This window comes from Pieris napi, chromosome 8 (genome assembly GCF_905475465.1).
Source record: "Pieris napi chromosome 8, ilPieNapi1.2, whole genome shotgun sequence".
Taxonomy (NCBI): domain Eukaryota; kingdom Metazoa; phylum Arthropoda; class Insecta; order Lepidoptera; family Pieridae; genus Pieris; species Pieris napi.
The window spans coordinates 11,566,221-11,583,521 of NC_062241.1; the positions used below are offsets into that span (position 1 = coordinate 11,566,221).

The 17,301-nt window shown below is 33.1% G+C and overlaps 1 protein-coding gene and 1 long non-coding RNA gene across 2 annotated transcripts; one reads left to right on the top strand and one right to left on the bottom strand.

The window, feature by feature from the left end:
- Positions 1-3,422: 3,422 nt before the first annotated feature.
- Positions 3,423-12,143, bottom strand: LOC125051651 (GDP-mannose 4,6 dehydratase). Its single transcript, XM_047652141.1, has 6 exons — positions 11,749-12,143; positions 11,306-11,500; positions 9,065-9,305; positions 6,311-6,543; positions 5,073-5,288; positions 3,423-4,412 (listed from the first exon to the last, which is right to left on the bottom strand). Exons 1-6 carry the CDS (start codon positions 11,815-11,817, stop codon positions 4,281-4,283), a joined length of 1,086 nt encoding a protein of 361 aa, XP_047508097.1. The 5' UTR covers positions 11,818-12,143; the 3' UTR covers positions 3,423-4,280.
- Positions 12,144-13,218: 1,075 nt separating this feature from the next.
- LOC125051659 lies at positions 13,219-15,685 on the top strand. Its single transcript, XR_007117316.1, has 3 exons — positions 13,219-13,368; positions 13,466-13,629; positions 13,950-15,685. It is a non-coding gene; the product is annotated as an uncharacterized LOC125051659 (long non-coding RNA).
- The last annotated feature ends 1,616 nt before the right edge of the window (positions 15,686-17,301 follow it).

Sequence of the window (17,301 nt, forward strand, 5' to 3'; positions counted from 1 at the left end):
TACTGCTAGGTTAAGTGTGTGTGCATAACAGCCAAAATGTCTCCATTCTAATTGAAGTATGGCATTTTTTATATTAGCCCCGTTGTCCGACACTACAAGGAGGACCTTATCTAAAATGTTCCAATCTTGAGCCACATTTCTTAATTCTTGTGCTATATGAAGTGCCGTGTGACTGCTCTCAAATACTTTACATTCCAGTAAAACCGACTGAAGGATAAAATTTTTATCTACGTAATGACCCGTAACGGCTAGGTAAGAATCATTATTTCGTGACGTCCACATATCGGTCGTTAAACATACACTTTTTGCATCTTCATTTAAAGCTGTTTTTGTATTTATCTTTATTTCTTCATATAGCCCCGGCAATAAATTATTGGCGAAATACTTTCGTGATGGTATTGTATAATTTGGGAAAGCAAAATTTATTAATTCGCGAAATCCTTTGTCTTCTACTATTGAAAAAGGCTGTAAGTCCCATATGAACAAATTCATTAAATGATCATCAATTTGTTTTTTTATTTTTTGACAATCGCGCCGAAGGAATGCTGTAATACTGGATGGGTTCGGATTGGACCTTATCGTATTAGATGCGATAGTTTGTATAGCAGTATTGACTGCCGTAATTTGTGCAGTTTGTGAAGTATGCGCCTGTACCTCTTGTTCTTCTTGACGATCCACTTGTTGTTCCCTTCTCACTAAGTTAACGGAAATATGTTTTCTTTGTACATGCTTGGTAAGGTTTGACACTCCTGATTTGTATGAGATAATGACTTTGCACATTTTGCATTCAGCTTTATTTTCACCTTTGTCCACAAAATGATCCCAAGCCAAACTTTTCTTTGGAGCCATGGTTTGTGACTATATTATTATTTAGCACAAGTTTCTACCTATCTAACTATGTATTTTAACTATTATCTAATAACGAAAACACAGTTTTATTTACACTCTATTACCTATTTAGAGTTCAAAAATCGTCTGTCCATTAAACTCGCGAAACTAAACTAAACACAGAATTAAAAAAATAACAGTTTTATACATCTATACACTCACTATTAATAGTTCGAAAATTGTCTTTAAATTCAATAAACTTCGGAAAAAATATTTGTAACTTAACTATTATCTAATGACGAAATCACAGTTTTATTTACACTCTATTACCTATTTCGAGTTCAAAAATTGTCGGTCCTTTAAACTCGCGAAACTAAACTAAACACAGTATTAAAAAAATAACAGTTTTATACATTTATACACTCACTAATTTATATTATATAATAAATCGAAAATTGACTTTAAAATCAATAAACTCCCGAAAAATTGCTTGTAATTTAGGTCACGGTTAGTCGTTGACGTAACAAGCTCGCACTCAAATCACAACTGACAAAAAATAAAAAAACGGAAACTAAACTATTACTTGAAATAAACAAACTTTAAGTGGCACATAAGTATATTTTTTAAAACAATACTTTTGTACACGCAATTATGTGTCTTTTGTGTATAGACATAAGAATGAATAGCGTGAACTAGTCAAAAGAAAGAGTAAAGTTACGATTATTGAATGTTAATACAATTATGTTCCTTATTTTGATCAGTATATGACGGTTATTTGTAAACGAAGGGCTCACGGCAAAATACTAAAATACTTGCATAGGAAATTGACTCGTGTTACTTTAAGAATAAAGACCATAATCGTCTCAGTGAAAAAAATACTTGCAAGTTTCACGTATTTTTTGTTGCAAATACGATTCTGCTTCTTATTTATATAATAAGATGGATCGATTTCCTATGCAAGTATTTTTTAGCCCTGTGCCCGATAGCACAGCAAATACTTTAGTTTTTGCAAGTATTTCTCGCGGCTTTATCGGCGCCGCCAAAATACTAAAATACTTGCATAGGAAATTGACTCGTGTCACTTTAAGAATAAAGACCATAATGGTCTCAGTGAAAAAAATACTTGCAAGTTTCACGTATTTTTTGTTGCAAATACGATTCTGCTTCTTATTTGTATAATAAGATGGATCGATTTCCTATGCAAGTATTTTCTCGCCCGATAGCACAGCAAATACTTTCATACTTGCAAGTATTTCCTTCCCGTACCAGGGCGCCGTCCTTCGAAGCAAAGCCCTGGTTTACAAACCTGGTATGGTAAATACGTCTCACTCCTAGTGTCAGATTTGAGGGCGTAAGAATCAGTGCCTCTACCATAACATATTACAAATATTATGATTAGAAAACGCCTGCAAATATTCATATGAAAATTCTTACTTTTGCGCGCGTAATGATAATAAACTCTTTTCATACAGATAAGTTTGTCAAGCATGGTCGAGATACTGAAGTGTACATAATTTTAGTGTTTCTTATGTTTAATACTTTCATATACTGTGTCCGGTGCCTTATTGTATAGAAATAAACTTAATTTACTTTGACATTAAGCTGTAAAATATGTTATTTTTGTTAATAAATTGCTTGTTGTAACTTGCGTTATTATTACATAATTTAAAGATGCGAAAATTCGAAATAAATACTAATAGCAAAGAATATTGCTAATTTTCTGACTGAAATCGGACGGTTTATTATGTTTATGCATATTAAACCGTCATTATTCATCATCCATCATAATCAATAGTTGTACAGCCCCCTATGGGCCTTTGCAAGTATCTTTCACCATCGCAATCTCCGTCCAACTTGGAACACTTTTCGAGGTTCTTAAAAACTTCATCCCACCAACCCAGCCCCGGTCTACTACGGGTTTAGTCTTGTATAAATAAAAAACAAGAGACGATCACAAAATTTATTTAAATTAAATTCGCTTTTAAAAATAAGTCCTCATTTTGTATACGACCCAGATGGAGTACAAATGTTGTATAACTTAATATATTATTTTAATTATACTCTATATTAGCATTGTATACACAGTAACACTAATACATAGAAAAATCACATAAATGCAATAATACATACAGGAACAAATATAACACTTATCTCTAAAAAATATATCCTTATATAGAGAAAACCCGAAACGAATATAGTATAATCCAATCCGTCGAAAACGCGTCTTAGGGAGCGTTCAAGTATTACGTCACGCAATTTTTGGAGATTATTACCCCCCCCCCCCCATGTAACGCGCCGTAACGTTTTTATGTACCCAATAGTAAAAGTGACTCTTTATACCTAAAATTTACCATTATGTGGTGTAAAGTACTGCAAAGTTGAAAATAATATTAACGATAACGCGTAATTCAATCCCCGCCCCGCATTGTAACGTTTTACAAAAGTGCCCCCGCCCACCCTCAAATTGGTTACGTAATACTTGAACGCTCCCTCAAACGATAAATCGTATTATAAGGGCTGGTATGTTGAAAATCGTTAAGCATGTTTCAGTGTTTAAATTAATTCGTAACTTTGTAATTCAATACAAAAATGCATTATAAGAACCATCTTTATTGGAATGTATATATGACTTGTTGAGACTTAACTATTACTCCGGTATGTCAACACGTTTATGACATATCTATATTTAAATCAAGACTGAGAATCTTACCCTATTCAGAGTGGTATTAGATATAAAGCAATATGAATTTGACATTTGCTGTGGAGACATGGATAAATATTCTGTTTACATTGACACAAGAACATATTTTTCTTAAATTTTTAACATAATAAATTGACATGAACTATCTGTCATCTGTCAAATTCAAACTCTACTGAGGAATTGAAATAATTTATGATTATGGTTTCACTCCGTTGTCTATGGTATAGCCACAGAACCTGGTGTTTGTGCAGACAATTATTTAATAATACAATAATGTACAAAGCGTTATGCGGCTGCTTGACACCGGTAGCAAAATTGCTAATTGTGTAATGGCCTTTTATAGAATTAACAAAAAAGTACTTTTCAAAGTATCATCTATATAACGACCGCTAGACAAAATGTGACTTACAAATTAAACCTTAAACTAAAGCAATAAAGTCGTAATAAGAATTACCCATATTACGAAAAATACAATTAATATTTTGTACGGGTGTCTCACCCCATTTATATCTTAAAGTTAACCAAATATAACTATATATATAGTATAATTAAAGGAAAATTACATCTTATTATGTAAGAGAAGCTAAATATAACCAAAAATGTAATAATTTGAAGAAAAAAAGTCTATTAAAATGGCCATTGTTGCTGAATGTTTACAATTGACTGTTAAGACACTTTATTAAAACATGTATAAAACAAAAATATAAAAAAAATTGCACAAGTTTACCAAAACATACAGTCTGTTTCCTTTCTACGCCTGTGGATTCTTCCTCATGAGCTCCATGTCAGCATCCATCATGTCAACGACCAGCTCATCGAAGGTCATCCGTGGAGACCAGCCAAGCTGTTGCTTGGCTTTACTTGCGTCACCTAGTAATAGGTCCTGAAAAAAACAACGGTTTTTTCTTTCGGTTACGTCCGAGGAGATGCAAAGCCAATATTTTATTCGCATTTCCACAGCTAATTTAAATTGTATATAACACAATTAATAAAAAGCGAAAATGTTGAATCGTTTAGAACAGAAGGAGAGGATCAGAAGGTTGCGTGTTCACATCACGTCGGGGGTCACCAGTATGGGGTAAATGAATTAACCACCATTTTAAAGTGAATTAATTTAATTTCATGTTTGGTTACAATATTCACTTAATATTATATTTTATAAAGAAATAAACATATGTGCGTCAAATACCAAGCCACCAAGCGCACTGGCTGCGTATCACCGGTTACCTGCGTACACGCACACATTCACGCGCGAATCCCGCAAGACCAGTTTTTATGTAGTTCTGTGCGAGTGACGATATTATGATATCGATGTAAAATGTCGATAAAAATATGAAATTTATGTGTTATACATGTGTATGTTACAAACAACATACCGGTTATATTGACCAAAATCAAAGGTCCCGGCTGAATTCTATTGTACATACATATTAGGTTGTTAATAACAACGTCATCGGCTGTTACGACCAAATATGAGTAGTCCCTTCGATATCGTTATAACAGATTTTGACTGTAATTCTAAATAGAATTTGTATTAACTCACCACTTCAGTAGGTCTGAAATACTTAGGGTTGACCCGCACTAGCAGTTGTCCCGTGGCTTTATCGTGCCCCGTCTCCTCCACCCCACTTCCCCTCCACTCGATAGTCCTCCCCACGTGCGCGAAAGCCTTATCGACAAACTCCCTAACACTGTGCGCCTCCCCCATTGCCACTACGAAGTCTTCCGGCTTCTCTTGTTGTAGCATCAGCCACATTGCCTGATTATTATGAAATTAATTCTATTAATTTTCACTGTAGTATTAATTATTATGTGTTGGCCAAGTGGCTTCAGCGTTCGACTCTCATCCCTGAGGTCGTAGGTTCGATCCCCGGCTGTGCACCAATGGACTTTCTTTCTATGTGCGCATTTAACATTCGCTCGAACGGTGAAGGAAAACATCGTGAGGAAACCGGCTTGCCTTAGATCCAAAAAGTCTACTTGCCGATTAGATTAACAAATGATCATGAAACAGATACAAAAATCTGAGGCCTAGACCTAAAAAGGTTGTAGCACCACTATTACATTTTAAAGTAGCCATTTGCCAATTTTAACCATCTTCAAAAAATACGGTTATCAGTTTGAGCTGCATGTGACGTTAAAAGAATCGGATAATAATTGACTATTAAGTTTTCCAAGCACTATTAATTTTACTAAATGTATTCTAACGTACGGAACAATCTAAGTTTCATCATCGGTTCAGTAGTTATTGAAATACCAGCCCACACATCTAGACATGTACAGATACCGGCAAACATCTTGAACATTAAACAAGGGAGCGGGGGAAAGTTTCCGCAGCGCGGGACACAAACGTCAACTGATTTACCAATCACGCGATAGACACGTCACTGTCCTGCCGCCGTGCACCACCGCCCGCTTCGGCCGCCCCCCTCCCAGTGATACCTAAAAATCGCTTCTGCGCAGGCAAGGACTTTTGTTCAAGATGTTAACCGGTATCTATATTGTTAGCGGACTAACGCCATCTTGTAGCAGAAACCTATATAACGCGAAGCAATACCGGCGTTGACTCACTCTTATTTTGAGACTTCGTGCGAAACGGACGTGTTACTAACCTACCCTCAGTAAATTTTAAAAGTGTAAAGTACCTACACGTTCTAATCTTTTGTGTTAACTAATAATATAATATAGCAAAATAACATTGAAGCTATTTGATGTCGGTTTAATTTTATAATTCTGTCAAAGTACTATTTCAAAATTACTAAGTTTCAGTGAAAAACTTACCTCGACATAGTCCTTGGCGTGACCCCAATCTCTCTTACTATCCAAATTCCCCAGCTCCAAACATTCCAGCAAACCCAGCTGTATCTTAGCCACTGCCCTCGTGATCTTCCTCGTGACAAAATTCTCCCCTCTACGCGGGCTCTCATGATTGAACAATAGTCCGTTACACGCGAACATACCGTACGCCTCGCGGTAATTTACGACAATCCAATAGCCATATAATTTTGCACAAGCTGAAAGTTACGAATTGATTGATAAAAAAAAAATAGTTAAAAAAAAACTAAAAAACACGCTGTTTTTTAGTTTTTTTAAAGTATTATTCATTTTTTAGTTAAGTATTTTTTATTTTTTTTCGGATTATTGCAATGTCATCGATCTTTGACAGGTGCGCAAAGTTTGAATTAAATCTGTCCGTTAAAAGCGGGTCAAAATCGAGTCCGAAGGAGTCGGTTACATACATACATATATACAGGTGAAGCTAATATAAAGCGTGTAAAAAATCATTTAGTTTTGGTAAATTACAAGAAACTTTTATTGGAACGATCAAAAGTTGTATTTTTTTAACGTAAAATAATATCTTAATAGGTTGTAAGGATCATCGGGGTGTTTTAAATAATAGAGGATTTTAGTTTTATTATATATTAACCACTCGCGTACAACAATGGAATATAAGCGAAATAATTAAATGTTAATTGATAAATATGTTAATTATGGAATATAAGATACAGGTATCACTTATTTCACGTCATTAAATTATATGAAACGAATGAATGCAATGTAAAACTTGAACAGAATGCCTTTTTTTTTTAAGACAATTCACACCAATTGACCTGGTCCCATGCTAAGCTGGTGAAGCTTGTGTTATGGGTACTAGGCAACGGATATACGTATTATAGATAGATAGACATATAAATACATATTTAAACACCCAAGACTACACAAGACGCACAACACCAAATGCTCATCACATCGATGTTCGTCTCAGCCGGGGATCGAACCCGGGACCCATGGATTCGCAGACAGGGGTACTAACCACTAGACCAATGAGTCCCTTTGTCTGGCTATACTCTCGGCGCAACTCCCACGATTTAGGAAATCGCCACGCTTATAAAACTAAGAAAGCCTGAGTGAGAAAAATGTACAGCCTTGGCTCGTACAAAGAATTTAAGCTCTCTGGCCACGATGAAATAAATAGCAAAATAATATTCATTAATCTAATATATAAAATTCTCGTGTCGCGGTGTTTGTGGTTAAACTCCTCCGAAACGGCTCGACCGATTCTCATGAAATTTTGTGCGCATATTGGATTGGGTATGTCTAAGAATCGGACAACATCTATTTTTCCTCCCCCTAAATGTTAAGGGTAGTCCCCTAAATATATATTTTTTATTTTTACATATTTTTTCTGTTGTTATTTTTTATGATACATCATTAAAAAATACATACAACCCCTAACTTTCACCCCTCTACGATCAACCCCTATTTTTATTATAAATGATATACATGGCAAAACGACGTTTGCCAGGTCAGCTAGTTTATTTATAAATGTCTCTGCACAAATTAAACTTATTTACATAAACAAATTATGTACATTATTACAAATTACTTATTTACAAAACGTCACGAACGACGATTTGAAATCGCGATAAACTCTCCGCTACTGTTTTTAATTGCAAAGTTGTTTGTTTTACAAAACAGTTGTCAGACATTTAAACTCTCGAAATATTGAGTTATGTAAATAAAACCGAATTTATATTTTTTAAATTTCGACAAATTAAAAAAAAAATATTGTAATAATAATAACTACTAATAGTTTCTTATAATACTCGAAACATTGCATCATACTGAGTGGTCAAGTGAAATCCATTTATCTATCTAACTACATAACTAAATACATAATAAATATATTTCAAAGAAATCGTCAAATCAATATAATTATGTCATATTTAAAAAAACAAAAAAAAATGAAATAAAAAGGAAAACCAAGGAAGGTTATTAGTTGACTACAACAAGGTACAATCTCCTCTATCAGCAGGAGGACAAATCTTTGTTCATAATTTAATTATTAATTAAATAAGATGTCATGTGGAACATGGTGTAATGCAGCTTCGTTTGTTAAGCTAACCAACAGCTTAACAAACATTGTGTAAAACAAAAAAAACTTGGCGATTAAAAAGAGTGGCGAAGAGTTTATTTCCAGTTCGTCTCTTCCGTTCTTCGCCCGTTGGGACTGGCAGTAAATGTAAAATTAGAAGCATTGAATATGTATTTCTTTTTGACGTTCATAGTTGTACATTGTATTACCTAAATTAAAAAAGGGTGCGAGTACTTACGTACGCGCGTAAGAAGTTATACTTCTTTGGCATTATTAAAAATAGTTTTTGATTGCATGCAAATAATTAATTAAAATTAAATAATCAAAGACTGCAAAAGGAGTCATTTTAGTCGATTAAGTTCAGTTTACATTTGAAAAATTAAATAAATAAATATTTATTATTATTCTCTTACATTAAGTGTAACATAAATTCTATTATTATTCGAATGTTGTTTTTAAATTATGTCCAATGTAGTAGCATCTTCCGTGGGCAACTTCATTCTGTTAATTTTGTGTCACGGTGCCCGCGCATCGTAAAATTTCACTCTCATCAATTTTTCATAACGCGCCTAAAGAAGTATAACTTCAAAAAATGATTTTGATTTGATTTTACGAAGTAACCTTGGTCGGCTAGTTACAAAAAACTTTATAGAACATACCATAGGGCGATCGTGGATAGAACGGCGTGTTTTCAGTCTGTGGTATTTCCACTACTTTTCCATAGAGCTCAGAGGTAGATGCCTGGTAAATTTTGGTCTGCTTTTCTAGGCCAGCCACCCTCACTGCTTCTAACAACCTCAGGGTCCCTAACGCGTCCACTTGAGCTGTGTATTCACTGAGCTCAAAGGAAACCTTCACGTGCGATTGAGCTCCAAGATTGTATATCTCTTTTGGTTTGACCTGTAAAAATTTATTGTGTTTTTATTTGCTAAAACAAACCAAAATATGTAAACAGATTTTGTGGTTTCCAATCCATATATGGCCCTGTGGCTTCGGCGTGCGACTCTCATAATTTTGTGTTTAATTTCAATATTCAATTCTTATTTAGCGATTTCTAAGCATTCAACAGTAAAATTAAAGCAAGTTCGAACGTTCATTTCAAATAGTTTATTGGAAGAGAAATAAATTGGGGAAAAATTACATAACACATAAACTATGTCTTTAAAAATTCAACGTACACTAATTTAAATTATTAGATCTAAGTATCTACATATACAAATACAGGGGTCTAGGCTCAGAATATGATTTTGTCCCATTCGGTGTCGAGACCCTTGGTCCGTGGGGTCCTAGCGCTTTAAGGCTTTTTAAAGAAATATCAAAAAGGTTAGTCGACATCACAGGAGACCGAAGATCTGGCAGCTACCTCGGACAAAGAATAAGTTTAGTGATTCAAAGGGGGAACGCTGCCAGTATCTTCGGAACCTTGCCTAAAGGGACTCCTTTTAATAATATATTTTAGTTTATGTTAAGTTTAGTTATTTATTTCAATGTATATTTTTTTGTTAATATAAAACTACTTCTACTATTTGAATAAATAGCAAAAAAATATATGACAAAAATAACTTATAGGTAATTAATTGTTTAAATTAATTTCACATAAATACCTACATCTAGTAGATGCAGAGCTCTGCAAGAATTGTAATTTTTGTATAGAGCAAGTGTATGAATACAGTTTCAATAACAAGCGTGCCATGAATATAACCTTTACAATATTCATGAATAATATTAATATTTAAGTGTAACATCTCCATAAGTATATTACAATTGTATTTCTTAACACAGCTCTTTAAGAAATTAATTTCAGATTGATAATTGAGAGACAATTCAAGTAATTTTTTATACAATATGAATTTACTTTGCTTAACATGGTGACCACAACTCGTGTTTATAACAGTAATATACTTATTTATTTATAGGTATCATATATCAGTTAAAAGCTAATTAAAGCTTATTAGCTTTTAACTAAACTGCAGGTAATTACCCGCAGCAGTTTCTATGTGTGTATGGAAACACGAAAGTGTAATTTAGATAATGAGTATGAAGCAATTATCTTTTATTAAACATTATTTTATTTTTCGACGTATAAACTTTGTATATCTGTTTTCTAAAGCTAAAATCCTTTACAAAAATCTTCCTGATCCCTCAAAACAATGTGGTCATAATAGAGAAAACATGTTTCGTTCATAGTTGATGAATGAATCGAGCCAAAAATCGGTTAACATTTTGTTATAACAAACTCACACGACTTTATGAAATTCTTAGTCTCGTTTGTATCTGCGTGTCAGAAATTATTCTGGGCACCAGAATCAGTCAGTTACTTTTATTCCATACCCAAACACTTCTAATAGAAATTCATTTCCTCTGCTATAAAGGCAACAGTAATATGCCGATCCGCCTAAACAATGCTAGCAAATAGGTATATCGGGGCGATAATGGAAGTTCTTACTCGCTTGAACACACCAACACTCAACCATAGAATATACAGGAGCATTAATTTTTAATGATGCATTTAAGTTTTGATTTATCAGCCCTATTGTTACATTTTATTCGTAAGTAATTTTGGTATAATTGAATATTGATGTTCTATTTAGATTGCTACTAAATTATCTGATAAAATACAACAATTGCAACATTTATAAATTGGTGATAGAATATATAAGTTCAGTTCAAAGAAAAGACTAGTTTTTTCACAATGAATATCCATTTTCAGGAGATATATTTTCATATGAAGTTAACGTCAACAGCTAGTCAACAAAATTTGAGTCAACAAGTGTGATAAAAGGTACTTTGTAAAGAGCTATTGTATTTTAATGCGTTGTGTTACAAGGAAAATTTATGTGATATTTTTTTATATTAAAATAAATTCAAGGTTACTTTTATATAATAAAACAAAACCTCACCTTTGAAATAATACTAATAAGGCAGGTGGTGTCAGTTAGATCTCCATAATGCAAATGCATACGCCCTCCAGAAAAGCAAGCAGGTTTTTCATATAAATGTTGAATTCGGCCAGTATTGAATGATGAAGAGCGCCTTAAAATTCCATGCACTTCATAACCCTTTTCAATTAAAAACTCTGCTAAATAAGATCCATCCTAAAATGTATAATACAATTTAATACAGATACTTCTGATTATAGTAATAGCAGTAAAATATTTAATAGCAAGTTATAGCAAAAAATTATTTGTAATAATCTTAAATTAATATAACACAGCCAATTTGTTGCTGAAAAATTGAGAGCTAAGAAATTTCAAGAGAAAAATTTACTTTATGTGAATTAAAACAATATAATTTTTATTAGGATTTAAATTATATAGCAGTAAATTGAATTTTGTTTAATCACCTGTCCAGTTATTCCTGTTATGAGAGCAACTTTTTCATTCGCAGTCGAAGCAGAAGATTCCCCGGACATTTTTTTATTTAATAAATACAAAAACACGTATTCACTTTCAAACCGGCAAACTCACTGATAAGATATCACAACTGTTGAAAGCATAAGAAGTAAAGTTTGGTATGTCATACCAATTTATAAGCCGCAATGTTTACAAAGCTTAGGCATTACTCAGCTGCACTTGTTTGTCGTGTCGTGTCCGTAGTATTTCTTGCGTATTTAGGTAATTTGAACACGATCTTTAATAATTTAGGAAATAGGAATTTAAAATATTCCAAATATTAAACTATGTTCATAGTAACAATAAACATTTCCAGTTTCCACAGAACAATTATAAACAGACAACCAGAAATTTTCTTATAACCTGTCAAGAGTCAAGACGTGTCCACCAAGATACAATTTCATAAGTTGGTAGTTTCCAACCATTTTCAATTCGAAAAGTAGGTATCTACCTTCCTAACTATAATTTCGAGTTTTATATAAAATCCTACCCTAAGATGTGATACCTTTATATCATTTTTTTCGTAAAAAAGTAATCACTAATAGTATTATAGTAAAAAAATGAATATTAACTAAAAAAATGGACAATATTCATTAAAAAATCAAAGCATGTTATGGATTGAAGAGATCAATCTAACATAATCTACTTGACAATGGGGGCCAGAAACTGAAATGCTTAATAAAACCTGCATATTCTTCCCCTGAAAGTAACAAATACAGAATTAGCAAAATCAGTCCAGCCGTTCACGCGTGATGCCGTGACCAAGCGACATAGGGTTTCATTTTTATATATATATAGATGAATTCGGTGTTTGAAAATAGCCCCTCACCTCTAGAGCCGTTTCTTGATTTTCTGAATTTTGCACACCTGTACTTTGATTTTTAACTCCGTAGAATTCTGACATTTGATATTTCTGACAGCTATCATTTTTTACCATGTCAGATATTACAAACCTTCTTGGCCGGGCACATTTTTCAATTTCAATACGAGTCTGAACATCTGAGTCTATACATATACATTATATTTGTTACTGATTGTATCCATTTTATTAATTGTGGTGCTCCACATTAATAGTGGTTTTATGGCGAGTGATAATTACGTCCCTTTTCACCACAAACAGTAAAAAACGCACAATTAAAGATAAAATTTGTTTTTTTTTAAATAGGTTTACTAAACCTGGAATTAGTAGGCAGTGATGCCAGCTCAAGAATAAAATTTAGTAATTAAAGTAAATTCGATATACTGTTCGTGATATGGAGATATTTGTTATTTTTGTATTAGGTTACTTGAGTAAGTAAATATGTATTTAGATTTACCTTTTTGTAGGAAAAACATAAAAAATACGAGGCATTTTATTTTTTATTGACCTCAAATGGGTCAAACTTCTCCCTTTTTCGATGGAGAAACTTTTGTAGCAACACTTATGAAATGTCAGAATTCTACGGAATGAAAAATCAAAGTTTAATTCATGGATTAGTTTAAGTTGTATTCGATATCTTTAATCAATATATTTTATATTGTAGGTGTCTTTGAAATGGTTCTTTAATTTGAAAAAATACATTAACTAACATGTAAGTTAAAGATACTTTTTGTTGTAAACTTTATACCATTTAAGTGTATTGCTTATCATAAAGTAAAATGATGGTACATTTTATTTCTATATTTCAGATGTGAAAGCAGTCACTTATGAACTTAATTAGATGTTTTAAATATATTATTGTAATTATATTAGAAGGTAATGATATAATATTGATATAAATTTATTAAATCAAGTGGATGTTTGCTTCATGAACTTTGGAAATATAAAATCCAGTAAACAATACTAAGTAATGGTAAGTAGACATTTTCTTTAATTATGTATTACTAAGTTAATATAGAGAAGTTTACTATAATATTAATTACTGAAATTACTGACATTTGGTTATTAAAAACTTTAATTGCTGCAACAATATGCTGCAAAGTGAGTTTTAGTGACAATTTTTAAGTTTAGAACAAAGTACATAGTTACTAGTAGGTGTGCATCAATTTTACAAATTATTTCAAAGTTTTAATATTAAAGTTGCCTGCTGAATAAACCTTGGTGCGATCTTACACAAGTTTGTCAGTTTTCTATTTGATCAAAGTACTAACAAAATTAATATTTTGTTTTCAGAAAAAGAGAATATACAGTCAAAATCGTTTACGACTACTAAATGATGTAGTGTAGATGTAGATGAACAAAATTCCAGTTATATTGACCAAAATCAAAGGTCCTGGCTGAATTCTATTTGACTGCCTTATAAAAAACACTGCTTTTTATGACATCGCTTCTTACAACATATCTCTTTAAGCAACTACATTAAACTGATATTTTCGGAGAATTATATCTGTTAGAACAACCAGCCATTGTAAACATTTGAATGGGTGAGGGCAGTATCCCCTTTCCACATCTGGCACACTAAAGTGATTAAGATCGCCAAAGTAAACAAAAATATCTCCAGTTTAGGGTCTATTGTATTTCTCAGAAACAATATAGGTACACATGTATGCAGTATAATCGAAGCGCAAAGCCCACTTTTTCATTTCCCCTTAATCAGTTTGTTACTTATCTGAACACTAGAAGCACAATACGTATTGTTGAATTAATGTGAAACTTAACATGTCGCAAGGAAAAAGAAAACAAATTACTATAGAAGAAAAATCATGTATTATTTCAAAGCTTGAGAGTGGAATTTCAAACAAAGACTTAGCCGCGGAATATGGTGTATCACACTCAACAATTTCAACCATTTGGAAAGAGAGAGAAAAAATTCAAACACTTTTTGAGAACAATTTATTAAAAATGAAAAGAGCAAGAACGACGAAGCATACGAAAATTGACGAAGCTTTGCTAAAGTGGTTTAAATATCAGAGGACAAATAATTTGCCAATAAATGGACCAATTCTTCAACAAAAAGCAAACGATTTTGCTCAGCATTTTGGTGAAGATTTCGTTTGCTCGTCCAGTTGGATTCAACGTTTCCGGGCTAGGCACGGTATCGTCGGCGGGAAAATGAGTGGTGAAGCAGCCAGTGCCACACCTGATTTATCTACTACTGAAGCAGAGGAGCTTATTGATGTGGGTGCAATGTGTGTACCAGCTATGGAAGAAGATATTGTACAAGAAGTTCAAGTGAATAGTGACGAACAGGACGAGACTGAAGAACAATTTACAGTGCCAACTTTGTATGATGGTCTCAATGCTGTCAATGTATTAAGAAAAATTTTTCTTTTTAAAAAACACTTTCACTTGCAGGGAAATTATGACAATACTTTAATTAAAATTCAGCGTGAATTACAAACTGCGTACGTACTACAGAAGTGTTTCAAATAAACTAAAATAACAGATTTTGTTAAGGTAGAAAATGATAATTATATGTAGTATGTTTTTGGAATACTTGGCGTCGACATATCAAACGACGTTCAGTTTCGCGGTCACTTGCTTAGCAAGGAGAGACGGTACTTCACTCCGGGCCACCGCTTGCAACTATAGAAAGCGCAAATTCTGCCCCACATGGATTACTGTTCACACCTCTGGGCGGGGGTCCCCAGTACCAGCTCCTTCCACTTGACCGTATTCAACGAAGAGCGGTTCGAATTGTCGACGACCAATCCCTCTCCGAGCGGCTTGATCCTTTGGCGTTGCGTATAAATGTGGGGTCACTTTGCATGTTCTAACGCATTTACCATGGAGAGTGTTCAGAGGAGTTGTTCGGATTAATACCTGCAGCTGAGTTTCATCATCGGATGTCATCGAATGAGTGTTTATCAAGGCAGTTTTTGCCGCGCACCACCACTTTGTGGAACCAGCTGCCCACTGAAGTATTTCCGAACCAATTCGACTTTGGGTCCTTCAAGAAAAGAGCGTACCAATCCTTAAAAGGCCGGCAACGCACTCGCCAGAGGGCTCCTCTGGCATTGAGAGTGTCCATGGGCGGCGGTATCACTTAACATCAGGTGAGCCTCATGCCCGTTTGCCCCCTGTTCTATAACAATTTTATTTTATTTTATTAGGTACTTAACAACGTCTTCGGCTGTTACGACTATCGGTTTTTACGACCAAATATGAGTAATAATAGATTTTGACAACTAAAAGTATTGATAGAAACCACCAATGTACAAATTAAATTATAGTCTTTGCTTTTAATTAATCTAAGTGTTATATTATGTACATGAAAATGAATGTAATAATGAGGGATCAAGTACACGATTCTATATATGAGGGACATATTGTGTATTTTATGAATAATGTAAAAAATAAGAGAAGTGGAAGAATGTTAAGGTGGTACAATCGAAAGTTCGCATATTCTGCCACACATAATGGCGTGCAAATTTGTCTTAAAAGGATTTTACATTATGTGCGTTTTCCAATTACAGAGCATAATGCGACTCAGTGCCGCATAATGCTGAAGCTTAATTGGGACGTGAGTGTGACTTAGTTTTCAAATGCATCAGCAGAGTGCGCTAAGTCAGTGTTGAAAAAAAAAAATGTTCTGAATAGAGTTAGCAACCTCATGGTAAACAATAATAATTGGTTGAAAACTTTTTACGCTTATTTTAATAATCAAATTATTTCATTAGATAACATTTTTTTACGGAAATAAGAGAAAACCTTTAAAGAATATAAGGTTTTAACAAGCTAAATTAACAGTAAAATATTTAGTTTCATGTAAGAAGTTTACATCATTTACGTTTTGAGTAATTTTTTTTAAATGATTTCTAAAAAATTCTATACTTTTTCAAAACCATTGCAATGTTTACAAAGGTATAATCCTGTAAAATAAATTTGTTTACAGATCCGAATGTTAAAATAAAATTGTATTCATATTTTAAATGTGAAATATAAAAAAGTAACTATTTATACCTTCATCCATACTTATATTTTTTTTTAGCAGTTTGAAATAACTTTAATTATTTTCAAAATCTACGACGAAACGAAAGCCTTACAAATTTTTCAACAATAAATAATACATATTTACTAACGAAAATTTCGATAAATGCCAACTTAAAGAAAAACACTGGTCAATTTTCTGTCACTGTGTTGGTATTGATTGCGAGAAGCACGCGAGAGCATTAGTTTTGAGAGAGCTCAATTGTGCGAAGCGTTGCTGTAGTTGGAACATTCAACGTTGAGCATTATGCCGCATAATGCGCTCTAGTGCTGTAATTGGAAAACGCACTATGAGTCATATTAATTTGTCAATTCTTATATTATTTGTATCACACATATCATATCATACGTTATCAAATTAATATTCATTATAATAAGTAGTACATTAAGTTAATTTTTAAAAACTAGTCGGAAGATCTTTTCATGTACCATAAACCTTGATTGCCATACCATAGGTGTTTTTCCTTTTTGAAATTTGCATAATGTTACCCTCGTTTTCAGGAGACCGAAACATGTGCAGTCGAGTGATACAGTTTTTAGGACTAGTAATTTCGATGTACTGTTCGTGATATTGAAGTATTTGTTATTTTTGTAT